The sequence below is a fragment of the Raphanus sativus genome, chromosome 7 (genome assembly GCF_000801105.2).
Source record: "Raphanus sativus cultivar WK10039 chromosome 7, ASM80110v3, whole genome shotgun sequence".
NCBI lineage: Eukaryota > Viridiplantae > Streptophyta > Magnoliopsida > Brassicales > Brassicaceae > Raphanus > Raphanus sativus.
Window position 1 is genome coordinate 2691416 of NC_079517.1, and position 17240 is coordinate 2708655.

General features: G+C 40.2%; 4 protein-coding genes and 1 non-coding gene across 5 annotated transcripts; 4 read left to right on the forward strand and 1 right to left on the reverse strand.

Annotated features, from left to right (window-relative positions):
- Positions 1-702: 702 nt before the first annotated feature.
- Positions 703-6164, reverse strand: LOC108817703 (uncharacterized). The gene is made up of 2 exons (XR_008936524.1): positions 4942-6164; positions 703-1430 (listed from the first exon to the last, which is right to left on the reverse strand). It is a non-coding gene; the product is annotated as an uncharacterized LOC108817703 (transcript).
- On the forward strand, positions 1215-4689 carry LOC108817702 (protein LONGIFOLIA 1). Its single transcript, XM_018590460.2, has 5 exons — positions 1215-1371; positions 1668-1723; positions 1803-3410; positions 3501-3642; positions 3731-4689. The coding sequence occupies exons 1-5, from the start codon at positions 1215-1217 to the stop codon at positions 4507-4509; spliced, it is 2742 nt and encodes a 913-aa protein (XP_018445962.1). The 3' UTR covers positions 4510-4689.
- A 671-nt stretch (positions 6165-6835) lies between the features above and the next one.
- On the forward strand, positions 6836-9863 carry LOC108814532 (ribosome biogenesis protein WDR12 homolog). The gene is made up of 13 exons (XM_018587127.2): positions 6836-7065; positions 7155-7243; positions 7334-7440; positions 7788-7823; positions 7928-8013; positions 8150-8208; positions 8283-8393; positions 8486-8608; positions 8749-8892; positions 9012-9120; positions 9213-9349; positions 9430-9562; positions 9679-9863. Exons 1-12 carry the CDS (start codon positions 6909-6911, stop codon positions 9556-9558), a joined length of 1287 nt encoding a protein of 428 aa, XP_018442629.1. The 5' UTR covers positions 6836-6908; the 3' UTR covers positions 9559-9562; positions 9679-9863.
- A 447-nt stretch (positions 9864-10310) lies between these two features.
- LOC108817864 (uncharacterized) lies at positions 10311-14717 on the forward strand. Its single transcript, XM_018590685.2, has 7 exons — positions 10311-10499; positions 10633-10710; positions 10975-13245; positions 13334-13382; positions 13474-13721; positions 13809-13898; positions 13978-14717. Exons 3-7 carry the CDS (start codon positions 11300-11302, stop codon positions 14183-14185), a joined length of 2541 nt encoding a protein of 846 aa, XP_018446187.1. The 5' UTR covers positions 10311-10499; positions 10633-10710; positions 10975-11299; the 3' UTR covers positions 14186-14717.
- Positions 14718-15844: 1127 nt separating this feature from the next.
- On the forward strand, positions 15845-17116 carry LOC108816743 (ferritin-3, chloroplastic). The gene is made up of 4 exons (XM_018589311.2): positions 15845-16079; positions 16477-16555; positions 16706-16793; positions 16856-17116. The coding sequence occupies exons 2-4, from the start codon at positions 16496-16498 to the stop codon at positions 16945-16947; spliced, it is 240 nt and encodes a 79-aa protein (XP_018444813.1). The 5' UTR covers positions 15845-16079; positions 16477-16495; the 3' UTR covers positions 16948-17116.
- The last annotated feature ends 124 nt before the right edge of the window (positions 17117-17240 follow it).

Consider the following 17240-nt stretch of genomic DNA (forward strand, 5'->3'; position numbering starts at 1 on the left):
TCATTTTTCAAGTATTGATTTATATTTTTGTGAAGTCTAAAGAAAGCGAAAAAAAGAAGTATTCTTTTGTAAGACCCACCAATCTAAGACCATGCAAGCTTTTCTTCCAGTGCACCAATCCAATCCACTTTCTTCCTAAACTATTAATTGTAATTTTGTTATTGGCAATTAGTTTCCTCTTTTATTTTATCTTTTCTAATAGGATTTCCTCTTTATATATTTATTTGTTTTAAGATAAAAGTTTTGATGTCTGTCTCTGACAAACTCCACATGCAGATGTAAAAGAGCACCAAAGACTTATGAGACCCACCCACATTATTTTGTCCACATGGATGTGTAAGGAAACCTCTTTTATTTTCATTTATTATTCCTTTCTCTGTTCATTAATTATTATTTATAATGTTAGTAATTGTACCAGTAATTATTATTTATTATGTTAGTAACTGTACCATTTAATTAGTTTTCTTACAAATGAGTAGAGAGTAGATACATCAACCCAAAACAGAGAAACAGTTAAATATTGTATGTATACTCGATTGAATAAACGGATAAACCCCGAATAATAAAGAATTTTATCCCAATTATATGTCTTGTTAAAATAAAATAAAAATAATAAAGAAAAATAATTAGTTTGGTCTGTGCTTTCATGTGCATCACATCAGAGAGGCACGAAAAATAGATACCTCATTATTTCCAAGCAGAGTTTTCAATGGTTTGTCGTATATATTTTTTTAAAAAATATATCATCAATACATTCTCTTACATGTATAAATCTACGGATACACACGTATACATGTGTACACGCATGTGTATATACTACCATCACATAACAGATGTTTATATGTCCTTTATATATGCTTCTCCATAATATAATTGTGGAGAGAGCTCCTTTGCCTTTTACAGATCCGTTTCTCTCAAAAACAACACAAACAGAAACCCCTTTTTCTTTTCCCTTCTCTTCTTTCTTCTTCAAGGAACCCTCCAAGAGAACAAACACAGAGCAAAACTCATTTCCTGTCTGGTCGTAACTTCACAAGTAGCTTTACCTTTGTCTTAGTTCTGGGTTCTTGTTTGTCCTCTTGCCTCTTTTTTCCTCTTCCTCTCAGACACACAACTGAGGAGGAACTGGTAAGAGACAATCCCAGAGTTCCATTGTCTTTTTAGAGTAAAAAACCATCTGAGACCAGAGCTAAAGAAGACATACAGAGAAGAAGATGTCGGCGAAGCTTTTGTATAACTTGTCAGATGAGAATCCAAATCTGAACAAACAGTTCGGATGTATGAATGGGATCTTTCAGGTGTTTTACCGGCAGCATTATCCGGCGAGACGTGTTTCCGTTGGCGGAGATGAGCTTAAGTCTCTGCCTTCAGGTAACGTTTTTCTCTCTCTCTTTAAGTCTTTCCTTGCAAGTGTCCTCTCCATTAAAAACCTGAGGAAAGTTCTTCAACATGAGACGTTTTTGTATTCTAGTTTTAAATCTAAGATTCAGGACCACAAAGAAACCAAAGCTCTAGAACATGACTTGTGTTATAGATGTTCATAGTTTCTAAATTACCTATACTTAATTATCTAGAGGTGTGTATAACTAACTAACACAAGTACACAACTAGGTATTGGTTACAAAGCTAGATTTGACTTGAGAGTTTTTTTTTTTTTTTTACTGCAGGCAAAACAAGTGACAATGTCGGTGTTACCAACGTTTCAACGGACAACAAGGAGACGGTAAGAATCTGTAAACCAGCAGAGAAAATGCTAATTTCCATGGGATCTAAAAAAGTGAATTTTACTAATGGAATTGCAGGAGAAGAGTAAGAAGAAGAAGAAGGCTGCAAAGGAGAAACACTCATCAGAATCTTCCTCGAGACTGTCCTTTTCTTCTTCACCATGCTCCTCTAGCTTCTCCTCTGCAGATATCAGTACCACGACTTCTCAGTTTGAACAACCCGGTTTGGTTCAAACGAGTAATGGTGAGACTCCTGCAAGAGAACAGACGACCAACGGGTCGTCGCCGAGGTGGGGCGGTTTAATGATGTCGAGTGATTTAAGGGAGCTTGTGAGAAGCTCTATTCATAAAGAGACAAGAGCCAGAGATGAACAAGAAGTCTTGTCTCAGCAACCTAAATCAGCCAGAGCTAACGTCTCTCTTCTCAAAGAACCATCACCATGGAGTGAAGGAAGGAGAGTAGTGAAGCTGAAAGACAGTCCTCGTTTCTCTTACGATGAGAGGGAGACGAGAAAGACAGGCGCCAAGTTCAAAGAGACACCAAGGTTGTCATTAGACAGCAGATCGAATTCCTTTAAGAGCGCAAAGTCTAGTTGCTCGCCAGAGCCGCAAGACCACCTTGTAGCGGGTCACAGAAGAACAACGTCGAGTGTTATTGCTAAGCTGATGGGTCTTGATGTCATTCCAGACGAGCCTGTTACTGATCAGAGCAGAGAGAACCACTTCTGCGATTCTCCCAGGCCACCTTCCCGAGTGGAAGCAGCAAGAAGTTCTGATTCAGTCAAGAAGATGATGCCTGCCAAGTTTCCTATGAAGACAGCTCCATGGACGCAAGTGGATGGTGCTAGGAACCAAGTCAAAGCAGCTGACGCTGCAGCAACGCTGACGGTTTACGGTGAGATACAGAAGAGGCTCTCGCAGCTTGAGTTCAAAAAGTCCGAGAAAGATCTCAGAGCTCTACAGCAGATACTCGAAGCGATGGAGAAGACGCAGCAGTTAATGAGCAAAGATGATGACAACAGTTCCCTGAGCTCAACCAGTTTTATGCAGCCAAGTCCATCGCCCAAGAGTATCAGATCTTCCTCTATTGTGGTTATGAAAGCAGCATCGGCTCCAGTGTTCAAAGAGACGGGCAATTCTAGCTCCACCACTTCCTCGCCGCTGCGGAGTGTTGCTTTACCAAATGTCAAGGTTTCAAACCTGAGGCAGAACCAGAAAGTTACTCCGAGGAAGCAGAGCGCCATGGATGTGACCCCAAGGCCAGGCTTTTACAAGGGCCAGACGGATTCTGCAACAAGAAACACTAGCACCAGATCATTACAGTCGAAGATCGAGATGGCCAAGTCAGGGAAGGGCCAGAAGCCTAGTGTCAGCCCAAGAACACAGCCAAAGAAGCTTGGGTTCGAGAAGCAGTCTAGACCAACGTCTCCAAAACCAGAACCGAACAAGATCCAAAGACAACAGCTTAGCAGGCAACAGACAACAGAATCATCATCCTCCCCCAGAAGAAAACCAGGGATGAAATCTCGCGGCATGCAGCAGTCTGAAGACCGTTTAAGTGATGAGAGCAGTGACTTGAGAAGTCTAAGATCTGACAGCAACTTAAGCTCGGCCTCTATCCTTGACATTGAGGTTACAAGCAGATATAAATGTGACTTAACGGAGCAGCACACACCAAAACAAAGGGTACAAACTTTTCTCGTTACAGTAAAATTCACTTCTCAGTTTATTTGCTAAATACATGTTTCACCGAGTCCATCTGTTCTACCAATGCAGAGTCCAGAACTTGGAATGAGGCCACTGCCAAAACCTCTGAAAATTACGGTGGAGCAGCCTAGTCCAGTTTCAATTCTTGATGTAGCCTTCGACGACGATGAGTCACCATCCCCTGTAAGGAAGATATCCATTGTCTTTAAAGGTGAGTAGCTGAGAAAGTTTACCCAAAAATAGATTGCAAACTTTGATACGTTTAAAAGTTCTAACCGTAACTGTTTCCTTTGCCACAGACGACGATCATATACGTTCTGAAGAGTCTCTGTGGGTGAACAAGCACAACAACTTATGTAGATCTATTGTGTGGCCTGAGAGTAACACGAGTCTAAATCAGCCTGATGCTGAACTTACTGAGAGTTTGATGGAAGAAGGTGCAGAACTAAGAAATGGTGACCACAAGTACATCTCAGAGATACTGTTTGCATCAGGGCTTCTTAAAGATATCGACTACAACATGCTAAGCATCCAGCTGCACCAAGCACACCTACCAATCAATCCGAGCCTTTTCTTTGTCCTGGAACAGAACAAGAAAGGCAGTGCTACACATGACAACAAACACAGAGGCAGAGGATTCGGACAACAACAGGCGGCGAACCTGATAGAGAGAAGCAGGAGGAAGCTCGTGTTTGACACCGTCAACGAGATCTTAGCTCGTAAATTCGCAGCAGAAGGGTGCACAAAACAGCCATACATAACATCATCCATCAGCTCGCTAATGACAACAGACAAAAGTTCAAGAGGGAAAGAACTTCTGGAATCTCTGTGTTCAGAGATTGATCGATTACAAGATAACTCAAACTGTATCTTGGATGAGGATGATGAAGACCTCATTTGGGAGGACCTGCAAAGCCAAGGCATGAACTGGAAGGAGATTGAAGGAGAGACACCTGGGTTAGTGTTAGACATAGAGAGACTAATCTTCAAGGACTTGATAAGTGAAGTCGTGACAAGTGAGGTTGCAGCTTTTCCAGGAATGCTCAGTGGGCAACCCAGGCAGCTTTTCCATTGCTAATATGCCTACGTATAACTGTAAGAAGGATCTAAATCATCAATTTAAAGTGTAGAAAACATGTGATTTGTTGGTTCTTTGAACCCTTTCCTAATTTTTTTTATGTAAAGACTCAACTTAAGATAAAGGTACATGATGTGTGATCCATTTAGCAAAGTGAAGATCAAACACAACTTTTCTGAATTATGTTTGAATCATCAACACGGCCACACTCAAAAGGAAAACAATTCTCAGTAGATGTGAGGATATTGTATCTCTATTTGAAGAAGAATGTTTCACCAGCAGATGATGCTAAATAAAGACCACACATCTTTCACAGTAGTTTGAGCCAGTAAAAAATATCATTTTCCTAACGAGTAACGTATTCAATTGCAAACTATCACTACACTCAAGAAGCAATGGTATTCCGTCTACAAATTCTAAGTCACAAAATACCTAATTTACATCTGTGTCAATGGTTTCGAGTTTATCTTCGCGTTCTACCTTCTTCTCCCTCTTGTCTCCATCCTCTAGAAACCAACCCTTATCTTCTAAGCTCTGCATAGAGATTTTTCGAGTTCCAATCTTGAAACGGAGCAAAGCTCGTTGTGTTCTTGCACCATCTGTTTTCTGTCCATCATCCTCAGTTCCACCTAATCTGCTCTCGTCGTTGATCATGCCAGGTGGAGCATGTGCCTCCTCAAGGGGTGGAATGCGAGGACTCTTGTTCGCTTGCTTCTCAGGAACGTGGCCAATGCTACCTTCTTCATTCGCAGGCTCTGACGGGCAAAACGCACGTGGCACGTTCTTCTCTCTAACCCAAACTGGTGCAGCAAGGAATGGATTACCCTCCGGTTCCTCTGCTGGTTCCTGAACATCCTCCTGATCCATAGACTTCTGAACTTTTAACCTATCAACATCAAAAGACAATCCGTTTTCTTTGCTTTGCACCTCTCCTTCTACTTTGTCAACATTAGCCTCCTCGCCCTCCTTAGGCATCTTGGTTTCAGGAAAAGCAGGAAGCCAAACCGGAATATGCTCATCAGGCATCTCTGCTCCAATCTCAGAGAAGCTGGGAGCTCGTCTCTTCCCTTTGTTAAAAGGAAAACGAGGAAGAGAATAAACAAAAGGCACTTCCTCCGCTTCACCTGTATACCTAACAATATCCTTAACCACACCCGAATCAGCAAGACAACGCTCAACATCGTGAGCACCGTTGAAACCCAATCCAGACCCCAAATCCTCTAGCGCTTGAACAACATCCAACGCATTACCTTCTGCTCTACCAGCCATATTAGCATACAACCGCGTCGTCTTCCCAACGCTCTGAATGTACTGTATCACCACATCCGTCAGTCTCTCCAGCGCAGACTCTTGAAAAGAACTGAACCTCGCACCTTCACGTGGATGCGATTCCTGGAGAGTGCTGATCTCGACGCTCTCGCATACCTGCGCCACGGCCATTCTAGCGAGTGCATAGGCAAAGTCATTGCCGTCTTGTGATTCTCTCCGTTGACTTCCTCCCTCCCCGCCTCCATAGGTCATATTCAACAACCTTTACTACTACAACTTTGAACTGCGTGACATGTATAACCATTTCTTGAATCAACTCAACGAAAAGCGCATTCCTTTGGAATCGTTTTAATTCAATCCCCAGAGACTAGGCCTCCTCTCGGTACCTTAAACATCAGAAATCAATTTTTTTGAGTTAAAATTGAATAAAAATCGAGTCTTTCCTAAAGAGAACCAATTGATGATACTTGTCAGTCCCCAACTAAACCCTAGAAACCTAAATCGAATTCACGAGATAAGAACGCGCCAATTAGAAAACGGGGAATTGGAATGCTTACCGGAGAAGAAGCCTTCCCCATTGTTAAGACCACGGAGGAGCAGAATCAACGAGTAAGAAGGAGCAGACCCAACTCGAAACCCTAGCGAGTGAGTGAAATTGGGAGAGGTTTTGTGGCTCAAGGCGCCAAATTTTAGGGCACAGAATCAGCTCAAACCCCTTGATCTAGTGAGAGAGAGAGAGTACTGAGAGTGTGAGATTTTCGACGTAGGTTTTATAAGCGGAAGCAGATCACTGAAGGAAAGAGGCGATGATAACTTCACGACCGAGCAGATACAGATCCCGTCACAAAGCTATGATGTTTTGACACGTGTCCAATGTAATAATTCATACCCAAGCTCGAAGAACTGAGAAGAATTCTCATGATTATTGAAAACTCAGAGGCCGGAGAAGGGCCCAAATTAAAGGTCTTAATACTGTGGGCCCATTTTGAACTGAGGCCAAAAGAGGTTAGTTTCGTAATTATTTCCTTAAACCCTGCTAAGTGTTTTTTTTCTCTTTTTCAGAATCTCTTCTCCTCAAGTTAGATATAACCCTAATTTCTCTGTAACCTGTGGAGAAGTTAGAGGCGATAATGGACGGCGGAGGAGAAGACGCGGCTAAAGTAATCCACGTGAAGTTCGTGACGAAGCTTGACTCCCCGTTCCAAGCTCCGTCCAGCTCCGTCGTTATCCCTTCCAATGTCACTCGTCTCGGTCTCTCCTCCATCGTCAACTCTCTTCTCACTCTCGGTATATACTTCTATGTCTCTTTTTACCTTGTTTATGGTTAGGGTTTTCATGCAATATAATAGTGGGATTATCTCTGGATTGAACAACAGAGAAACATGAGGCATTTGACTTTTTGATCGATGGAGAGCTTATTCGAATGTCACTTGAGCAGTTTCTTCTCGCCAAGGGAATCTCAGCGGTAATGTTTTTTTTTTATTATTTATTTCGTGAGGCACAGCAAGTTGGTGTTGATAAATCTTGTACTTAATTCAACTATGGAATCTTATAGGAACGAACTCTTGAGATAGAATACATAAGGGCTGTGGCGCCACGGAAGGAGGAGAAACCCTCATTGCATGATGACTGGGTCAGTGCTGTTGATGGTTCTTCTCCCAGGTAGTTTCTTTTTTTTTCTCTGTCTTCTTTATTACTGTGTTGTGTAGAATGGTCATATAAGTTTACGGTGTTTTCACCTTTTACACAAGTAATTTGATCTACAAAATCTTATTTTTATTGTTTGTGTTACAAAACTGTTGGTTGGTGCCGTATAGAGAATCGTAGAACTGTGTAATGGGTTAATGTACGTCACCCGTTCCTTGTATGGATTTTTTTGCTTAGAATCATACAAATAAGGCCCATCCAGTGAATCAGTGATTGTTATGATTTAAAAGGATATAGTCTTTTGTTCTTGTTTGTTAACGCTGTGTAAGTGGTTGTCCTGATCTCATTGTTGTCATTTTCAGGTTCATTTTGACCGGCTGCTATGATGGTTTAGGAAGGTAATCATTTGAATCATTTATCATATCATGTATGCATCTGCCTATTTTTTTCTTTGTATTGCTGTCAACATTTGCAAGAATCTTAAGTTTTTTCTTCTGATTAGGATATGGAGCTCTGCTGAATCGTGTACACACATTTTAGAAGGCCACACTGGGGCTATCTCTTCTATTGCTTTTGTTAACTCCGAAGGTATTATTCGTAGTAGCTTGATAAATCTATAATATGCATGTTCTTCACTTGCAAATAGTATTAAGAAAGAATGACTTCACCTTTTTTCGCTCATCTCTCACTTCTTTACATTTTTCTTGTTCATTTGTCCATCCAGGTGCTGAAAATGTTACTGTTGCAACTGGCGCTAAAGATCGAACATTGAGATTGTTTAAGGTAATCATAGATAATAATATATTAACAAAGGTAAATATTCCGGTTTGACTAAAGTCATCTTTTTCTGTATAAAGGTTGATACAGCTGAATCTGGTGACCCTACTACTAGAGTTGGGGCTTACAAGGTATTGCGTGGGCACAAGGCGTCGGTGGCAAGTGTTGCAGCTCAGAAATACGGGAGCAAGGTTTGCCGTTTCCACTTGTGCTTAAACTTGTGTATCGCATGTGAAACTACTTTGTATTCCATCGTGCTCACCTGCTGTGTAATGTAATCCAGATTTGCTCGGGTTCATGGGATTGCACGATCAATTTATGGGACACAGATGAGGCTACTTCAGAGTTGTCAGTAGCAGGGAAGAGAAGAAAAGGGAATAATCAGGCCGAGGAAACTCATTTAGAGGTACCCTCTGTAAACTCTGGATGATATGCAAACTCTTTTAAAACGTATTGTTTGCTAGGAAGAGACAGGTGTACTCTCCAACCGTTGTGTTTTCTGAGTTGAAGTATCTAATTTCAGTTTCGATACTGAATTTCTTGCAGGGAGAGGCGGATACTTCATTTGTTGGACACACACAGTGTGTCTCATCAGTTGTTTGGCCGGAGCATGATGTAATATATTCGTGTTCATGGGACCATTCCGTTAGGAGATGGGATGTTTCGACAGGGAAAGAATCTTTGAACTTGGTATGCCTTCTCAAACTCCTTTGCGTTTACACAACAGACCCGTCTTTGCTGAAAAATGAGTGCTTTTTAAGTTTGTTTCCATCGAAGCCTAGAGCGAGTTTGTTTCTGTCAAAATGTAGTTCTGTGGAAAAGCTCTCAACACGATAGATGTTGGCGGTGAAGGCTCTGCGCTTGTAGCAGCCGGTGGTTCAGATCCAATCCTTAGAGTATGGGATCCTCGTAAGCCTGGTGAGATATCTGTCAGAGCACAAGCAGAGTCAAAATATATAACCATTCACTTTATTACTCTGGCTGATAAACTCTCTTCATACAATCTGTAGGAACATCTGCTCCAGTGTTTCAATTTGCTTCACACGCATCATGGATTTCCGCTTGCAAGTGGCACAAAAGCTCTTGGTTTCACTTGGTCTCAGCTTCCTATGATGGCAAAATCATGCTCTGGGATCTTAGAACCGCTGTAAGTACACACACACACACACACACTACTACTCTTTCCTTGGTTTGAAACTGATATTCTTCCTCCATTTCCATTTGCAGTGGCCTTTGTCAGTTATAGACACACACAAGGATAAGGTTTTATGTACTGACTGGTGGAAAGGAGACAGCGTAGTGAGCGGAGGAGCAGACTCCAACCTTCGAATCTCTTCCGGAATCTCAATTCCTTAAAAAGGTGTAAAATCCGAAAAATCATTCGACCATTTTCTTTTCTTACATGACATGTGGAACATAACCAAATCTGAAGTCCTTCGATAATCATTTCTTGTCTTTTGAATATTTGCTACTCAGAAAACACTAAAGATTCTCTGGTTCCAGTCCCGATCGATCAAAGGTTCTTGCTCCTGGACTGAGAGATTGCTGTAAGTTCTGCTCGAGAAAACTTACTGAAGGTTTTGCATACCCTTTCATATTTTTGGTGGGAATTAATGTTTGTTTTTGTTTTAAACCGATTATTAAAAATATGTATTTGCTTACTGTCCACCACCAGTTAATTTCATAAACTAAGAGAATATGGGACAATTAAGAGAAAATTAGAAGGATATTAAATTATTTATCAAAATTAATATACACAAGCGTTACAGTGGGTGAAGAGAAAATAAAGTCCACGCTTTGTTTAAAGCGCGTGGGGGTTATCACAGAGCTAATTCCTACCAACTTTTTATAATCAGCCTATCTCTGAAGCAAACGATTCGTAGTTATCTAGGTCAACTTTCTCCAATAAATCCCCAACGTCCGATCTTAAACTCAACATAATCTTTCACCGTTAAATCTAAACAACCTACAAAGTGCATCCACAATCTACTACACGAAAAACACGCTATTACCGCCTTTGTTACAGAACCAAACTCCGAACCTGAGGTTCGTTTCCTTGTAATGAATTTATTAACTTTTGTATTTTTTCAGACCAAAATTGGTTTCTCTCTCTCTTTATTTCTTTTACTGTATTTATTTTCTTGCAGTAGTAATCTGTCCTTTGGCCTTCTTCGGCTTCTCGTCCGAAGATTTAACATTTCTAAAAAAAATCAGAAATTTTCTGAGTCTACTATACAGAGAAAAAAGGAAAATAGTTGTCTGGGATTTTGTTTTCTTTTCGTGAATTTCAATTCAAGGTGAGAAGAAGAGAGAAGCTTGAAAAGAAGAGGGGAAAGAAATAAATAACAAATTATTTCTGTTTTATATATATATATATATAAAATATATTTTATTTTGGTGGCAAATTGAGCCGTGGGTTTGTGGTTCCAGTGAAGAAGAAGAAGAACCCTAGACGATTCCCCAGCTTCTCTTGTCCTAGATCACGGTTTCTTAATTTGCTTCCTTCTGGTAAATTCTGGGTTTCTCTTTGAATTTTTCTGTTCTATAGTTTGATTGATTCTGGTTTCATCTTGTAGCTAGCTCTAAGGTCTTAGAAAATCTAATGTTTTCTTTACTGAAAAATTACTACTTTAATGTTTTTGATTCTGTGTTCTTCCCCCCAATTTATGTAAATTTGTCCACAAGGTTAGAAGGATCTGTTAGAGCAATTAAAGTTTTGGCATTGCATTACTGGGATGACTGACATCTCTTGAATACTGTTTGGTGTTGCAGATGTTGATGGATCTACTGGTCCTTGGGAGAAGGATAAGCTGTTGATGATGTTACAAGTTTAATGCATGTGGAAGTTATCTGAACATCAAAGAGATGCAAAATCCAACATGTGTTGTTGTTATGTGAAAGCTTAGTTTGTTTAACCAACTAAAGACTTGTAAGCTCGTTTTTCAAGTATCATCAAGATTCTGATTCTGTGACTAGTCCAATCCTGACAACAGATTCTGACATAACTGAAGAATCCAGTGGCGTGGTTTATGTTTCCAAACAAGGCCTCAAGAGAAACTAGCTGTCCAGCAGCAACCACTTTAGCAACATAAGCCTTATGAAGCAGTCTGGTTACGATGAGATGCAGCTGTTGCAGCAGCAGGTGATGCTCAAGCAACTACATGCTCTTCAAATGCAGCAGCAGAGCTTTTCAAACCCCTACGCATCTACAGCTCAGAAGCAAGCTAACATTAGCAGGCAGTTTCCACCTCTTCTTAATGAAATGCCTCTAAATGATTCTTCACAAGGATATCTGAACTGGGGGCAGCGGAATGCAACCCCGGGCCAGCTAGGAACGCTCGATAGAACCATGTTTTCGATGGGTTTTGGTTCTCAGCAGCCTGATGTTTCTCTGTACGGTGCTCCGGTTGCTAATGCAAGAGGTGGTAATATGGGTCAACAGCCTCCCATCCAAGCAATGTTTCAGGAACATGGCAGTCTAGCAGCTACGCCTCCTAGTGGTCAATCACAGAAACCTTTGATGCACTTATCGGATTTTAATAACCCTTTCCTTCAAAGTCAATATGCTTCATCTCCACCACAGTTACCTCTACAGCAGGGAACATTTATGTCGAATCTTGGAGTTCAAGGGAGAGGTATGTCCGAGGCAGGTTCTATCCACTTCGGAGATCTCCCTTCTCAACAGTTTAACAGTTCTTCAAAAGATCTCAGTGGGAGGCAGGAGGAACAAGCAAGCTGGTCTTCGTTTCAGCAGAAGGATACTAGTACTACAAAGCTATCTCAAGGTTTGGTTCCTCTTGACCCACTAGAAGAGAAGATTCTGTTTAGTATGGAAGATAGTAGTATCTCCGAGATTGCTTCTGGAGTATTCGGTGACTGTGAGAATCTCTCCAGTCCTTTCCCATCATCTATGCAGAGTGGGAGCTGGAGCGCGCTTATGCAGACCGCTGTTGCGGAAGCTTCTAGCAGCGATACTGTTCTTCCTGAGGTGTTTAGCGGCTTAACATATCAGAACATGGAAATATCTGCGGACGTCAATGACATATCCAACTTCATAGACAGTGATAAGCAACAACAGTCTAGCTTTCCTGGGTTCCAGGTGCCTTCGAATCAGCTGGGACCAGGTCTCTTTCAGGATGATTGTACTCCTGTTTCCACTGAGAGGTCCTCGAACGTGGCTGGTCACTGGGTGGATTGCAATCCTCAACCAAAGATATCAAGAATGTCGTCTGATAATTTACCTACAGGTAATATGTACCTGCAGTCCTCGGGGGTGTTTGATCAGCTACAACCTCAGACAGCGATTCATCGCTCCAGTACAGCTCAGTCGTCTGCAGGTCACTTAGCCGGTATGTCTTCACTTGTGCCTCGTCAGCTCGGACAAGCAGGGATGTTTCCGCAGTTCACACAACAGAATGATCCATCCACAGTGTCTGTATCCCAAATGCAGACGACTAATCCATTTGTAGCATCTTTTTCTGGCAATGCGACACTTCCAGGAGTTAATTTGGATGCTGGCTTTGGAGGTCACACCACTAGTCAGACTAGATCACCCCAAGGAGGTATCAATCAGCAGTTCAATGTGTGGAAGGACTTACCAACTCGCCAGCATCTTTTGGAGCAAGAACCACTCAAAGTTCCCGGTAAGATATTGGAAAGTGATGTCACAACCTGGCAAAAGGCCCAACAGATGTCGTCCACAGGATATAATCTGCAACTGAGGATTGGTTTGCCTCAAGAGCAGGGAGCAGCCGCTAAGAATATCTCTGATTTTACTGTCTCCAACAAAGATTTTAACAAACTGCCAATGGATAGCGGACTGAGCTCAGAGCTTAAGTCATCTGCGTTCCCTGGCCCAGTGATTCAACCTACACATGAATCTCAAGAGATTCCTGATCAGTTACCTCAGCATTCTAAGCCTTTAATCACAATGAACAAACATGCAGAGATCATCGTACCAAAGAAAGGGAAACGTATGAGAACAAAGAAGCTGGCTTGGCATGAAGAAGTCTCTAATGCATCCCAAAGGGATCACACAATCAGGTCTTTCCCATACTCTTTAGATGTTTTGATGTTCCCCTCTCCCTTTTATTCTCATTCGATAAACTTAAAAGAAACATTCTTTCTGCAGTGAGGCAGAACAGGAATGGGCCAGAGTTGCTAACTTCGTAGCTGAGAAGGTAATGTTACTTCAAAGAGTATGGTTAAAAATGATTGGAATATGATTTTGTCATGCTGAATGTTGTTATGATTCTATATTTCCTTTTGTAGGCCGAATATGATGCTCATACCTTCGAATTTTCACCACCACTGCATCGTTCGAAGAGAAGACTTGTTGTAACATCACAGCTTATGCAGCAGCTATTTGATCCTCCACCCTCACTCCTCCTCTTTTCAGAAGCATCGTCAAGCTATGATGTTTTGTGTTTCTTCATTGCAAGAGCAACGATTGGTGATGCTTGCAGCCTTACCCACAAAAGAGAGAGTGTCTTGCCACCATCTTCATATGAGATTGACAAGTAAGTATCATCGTACTGAAAAATTTTAGTCACATTATAAATAGTTTCCTTATTGAGAAACTCTTTAACCCTGAATATATTTAACAGCATACCGAAAAAGATTGAGGATGTGCAACCTTCTGAATTTGCTAAAAGTTTAACAGATAAAGCAAATAAACTCAAAGAAAGCTTTGAAAGGTATGAAACTACTTTAAGCAGCTGCTCATTCTTCTCATAACATATTAAATGACCTTTTTACCTATTTTCTTTGGTGCAGACTGGAGAAAACACAGTCAATGGCAGAAATAAAATTCGACATAGAGGACTTGGAAAGATTCTCTGTTATCAACCGTTTCGCTAGGTTTCACAGCAAGGGACCAGTCTCCGGACCATCCGCTCTTCCAAAACCGATGCCACAGAGATACGTTGCAGTTGGACCCATGCCTCGGAGCATACCAGAGGGAGTACAATGCAATTCATTATGATTCTGCCTTTTGAAACTAGTCTTTGCTATGCATATAACCAACCAATCGCCCCAAAGGAGAACATACAGTATCTTATCTTATATGTTTTTGGTACTATTCTTTGCCTCTTCGGAATGCAAGAAGATATTGAAAAAAGACAACCATCCTCGGATAACACAACGGCTTAGCAATACTCCTGCTGCTGTTTCTTTTCCAGTGGAAGTAATATTTGTTGTATTGTGTGTGTTTTGGGTTAAAGAGATGAAGAACACTCTGGGATAGTACAAAGTATCAGGTGTCTGCAGGAAGAATAGGATGAGACCCTGTTTGGTTTTTTACAGATATGTCTGTTGTTGTTTTTGTTTTGTTTTTCCTAGTTTTAAGTTATTAACTTAGTTTGGATGTTAGAATCTTATCAGTCAATACATGGATATGACTCCCTTTGTATATTTCTTTTAATTTTCCAGAATCTCCATATGGTTGTTACTTTTTATTAACTTAGTTTGGATGTTAGAATCTTTTTGGAGGCATGTATACATATGGTTGTTACTTTTTTTTGGGTGCACCAACCTCTTCATTAAACTTAATCCATGTTTGTTACAATACATATATGGTCGTTACTTAAAATCTCATTTTAGGTAATGTTATTATATCCTCACAAAAAGGTAATGTCATTGATAATATGAGGAGAAAATATATATAATATATCAGTGGAATTTTTTGTCGGATTCTTCCAAACTTTTGGGAGCTTATTGCTTGCAAGTTAAAGTGACACGTGAGCTTAGATCCTTCACTGAAAAAATATCTTGAATGTCAGTATAAGATGTTGACTTGAGTTTGTTGGAAAGTGATTGTGTACGGCCACACAAATTACAGATTCTTGTGACCGACCAGTGCTGAGAAGTCAGAAGATGACATATAAAAATTATTGACGTCGGCAAAGCAATATACAAACTCCATATGAGAATAGTTTTAAGGACTGTGTTAGTTGTTTTCATTGGAACAAGACTTCTTCAGGCTTCCCAGCTATTGTATTATATAGCAAGGCCTAGGTTTTTACACTCTAAAGCCCATGGGCCGGCCGAATGTTGCGTTTTTAGTTCTGTTGGGTCAAAAAGTAGTGAAGTGATATACAGGAAGAGTAAATCCATTTATACAGTAGTAAAATTACACTGATTAGTTAATATAAAATATTTTTATAGCAAATTTCAAATAGTTCACAAACTTAAATAGCTTCAACATGTTTGCTATGTAGACAAAAAACCATCAAAAATAATACTGGTGTATTTTAGCGTTGAAAATAATAATTTTTTTGAATGTAATTAGAATTAATTATATTTCAAATATTAATGAGGGGTAATATCTTTTCATAGTTCGAGTAGGGAAGTATCTACCCGAAACTACCCCTGCTACTTACGGAGTGGTAACTGCCAATCAATTAAGATCGTGGGGGTATTAATGGTAGTTCAACGAGGTAAAATTTACCTTAAATATCATTTTATGTATTTTAATAAAATCAGGAAAATTGCAGGGGAAGCTGACTTCTTAGAGCATCTTTAAAGCAGGGCTCTTAAGGAGTTTTTAGTGTATTTAGTAATTAAAGAAAAAGAAAAAAGACAAATAAGCTAAACAACGTATCCTAATTAAGCGATGGAACAAACGTTTCTTGTAACACGTGTCTCTCTCCAAGGCTCTCTCTCTCTCTCTCTCTCTCTCTAGACGAACTCGAGAGCGATCTTTATCCGTTTCTTCATCTTCTTCCCGAAATCTATTTTGATTATGTTTCACCGAATCACCAAATCGTCAAGGAGTTTCCGGAGATTCCCTCTCGTTTGATTCTGCGTCTGCTTCCAAGTCTAATTCTTTTGATTCAGATTGATAGGAGTTTCCAGATTCTCATATAGTTGGCGATTAGGTACATCGTTGATGATTGGTTCATCATGTATACTGATTTTGTTACTTTTACTCGTTTGATTGAAACATAGAGAGATATGTATGGTGTTTATGTGGAATCATAGTTTCTGCTTTTTCTGTTGTGAGAACATAACGGAGAGAACTTTGATGTTTCATCTTGATGTATTATTGTTATCTTGTGGTATAATTCTCTGTGAAGCTGTTCATATATTTGGTTGCTCTGTGACAATGCTCTCGTTTTTAAATATTATATGTGAACTTGATGAAGCCCTTTGATTTCAAAACAACCAGAGTCTTTTGCAAGGTTTTGTTCTTTTATGATCTCAGTTTTAGTTCTATTTTGCTCTGTCTCTGCAAGAAAATAAAATGGTGATGTGAAGCTTTGTTTATCTTTGCAGGATGTTGAAGTACTGATGCATGCAAAGACGAGAGCATGTTATCATTATAAAGGGTGGAGCTTGTTACATGATGAGACAGGTGTGTGATTGTTCAGTTGCTAGTTGTGTAAAGCAGTGTCTATGATAGCTTAAAGAACGGGTGTGGAGGAACGAGACCACGCTGAGATGTTGATGGACTGACTCTGTTTTGTTTCTGACTCTGTTTTGTTTTTGGTTTTGTGGTGTGCAGAACATACGTGGTGGGAGGGTTAAGTTAGAGCCTATGGTGATGCCTCAGTTTGAATTTGACCACGCTGAGAAAGGAGATGATCTCTACGGTAAAGTGATGTTTCATGAAATATTAGAAGTATCTGGTTATTGATTCATCTTCATCTTTCAGGTCAAGACAGAGTCAAAGAATGGAGTATTGGGAGTTTTCTTGTGTCACGGAGTGGAGGAAGTCTTGTAGTTTTCTGTCTTGTTGTCTTGTAGCGTTGGGAGTAAACTTGTAGTTTTCTGTCGTGGAGGAAGTCTTGTAGTTTCCAGTCAAGTTTGATCACACACATATTCTCTCATTCTCAACCAACTGAGATTATCTTGTTTAGACATGTTTTTCATAAAATGTTTAATTCTTTTTTAAGAACTCTTAACTAAGCAACTTGCATTGGAGGTGGTAAATTTTAAAATCTCTTAGCTATGTCTCTTAAGTCATTTTACTACTTAAAAACTATTAAAAAATAGTTAAGCCACCCTAAAAAGAGCTTTGGGATAATGATGCTCTTACT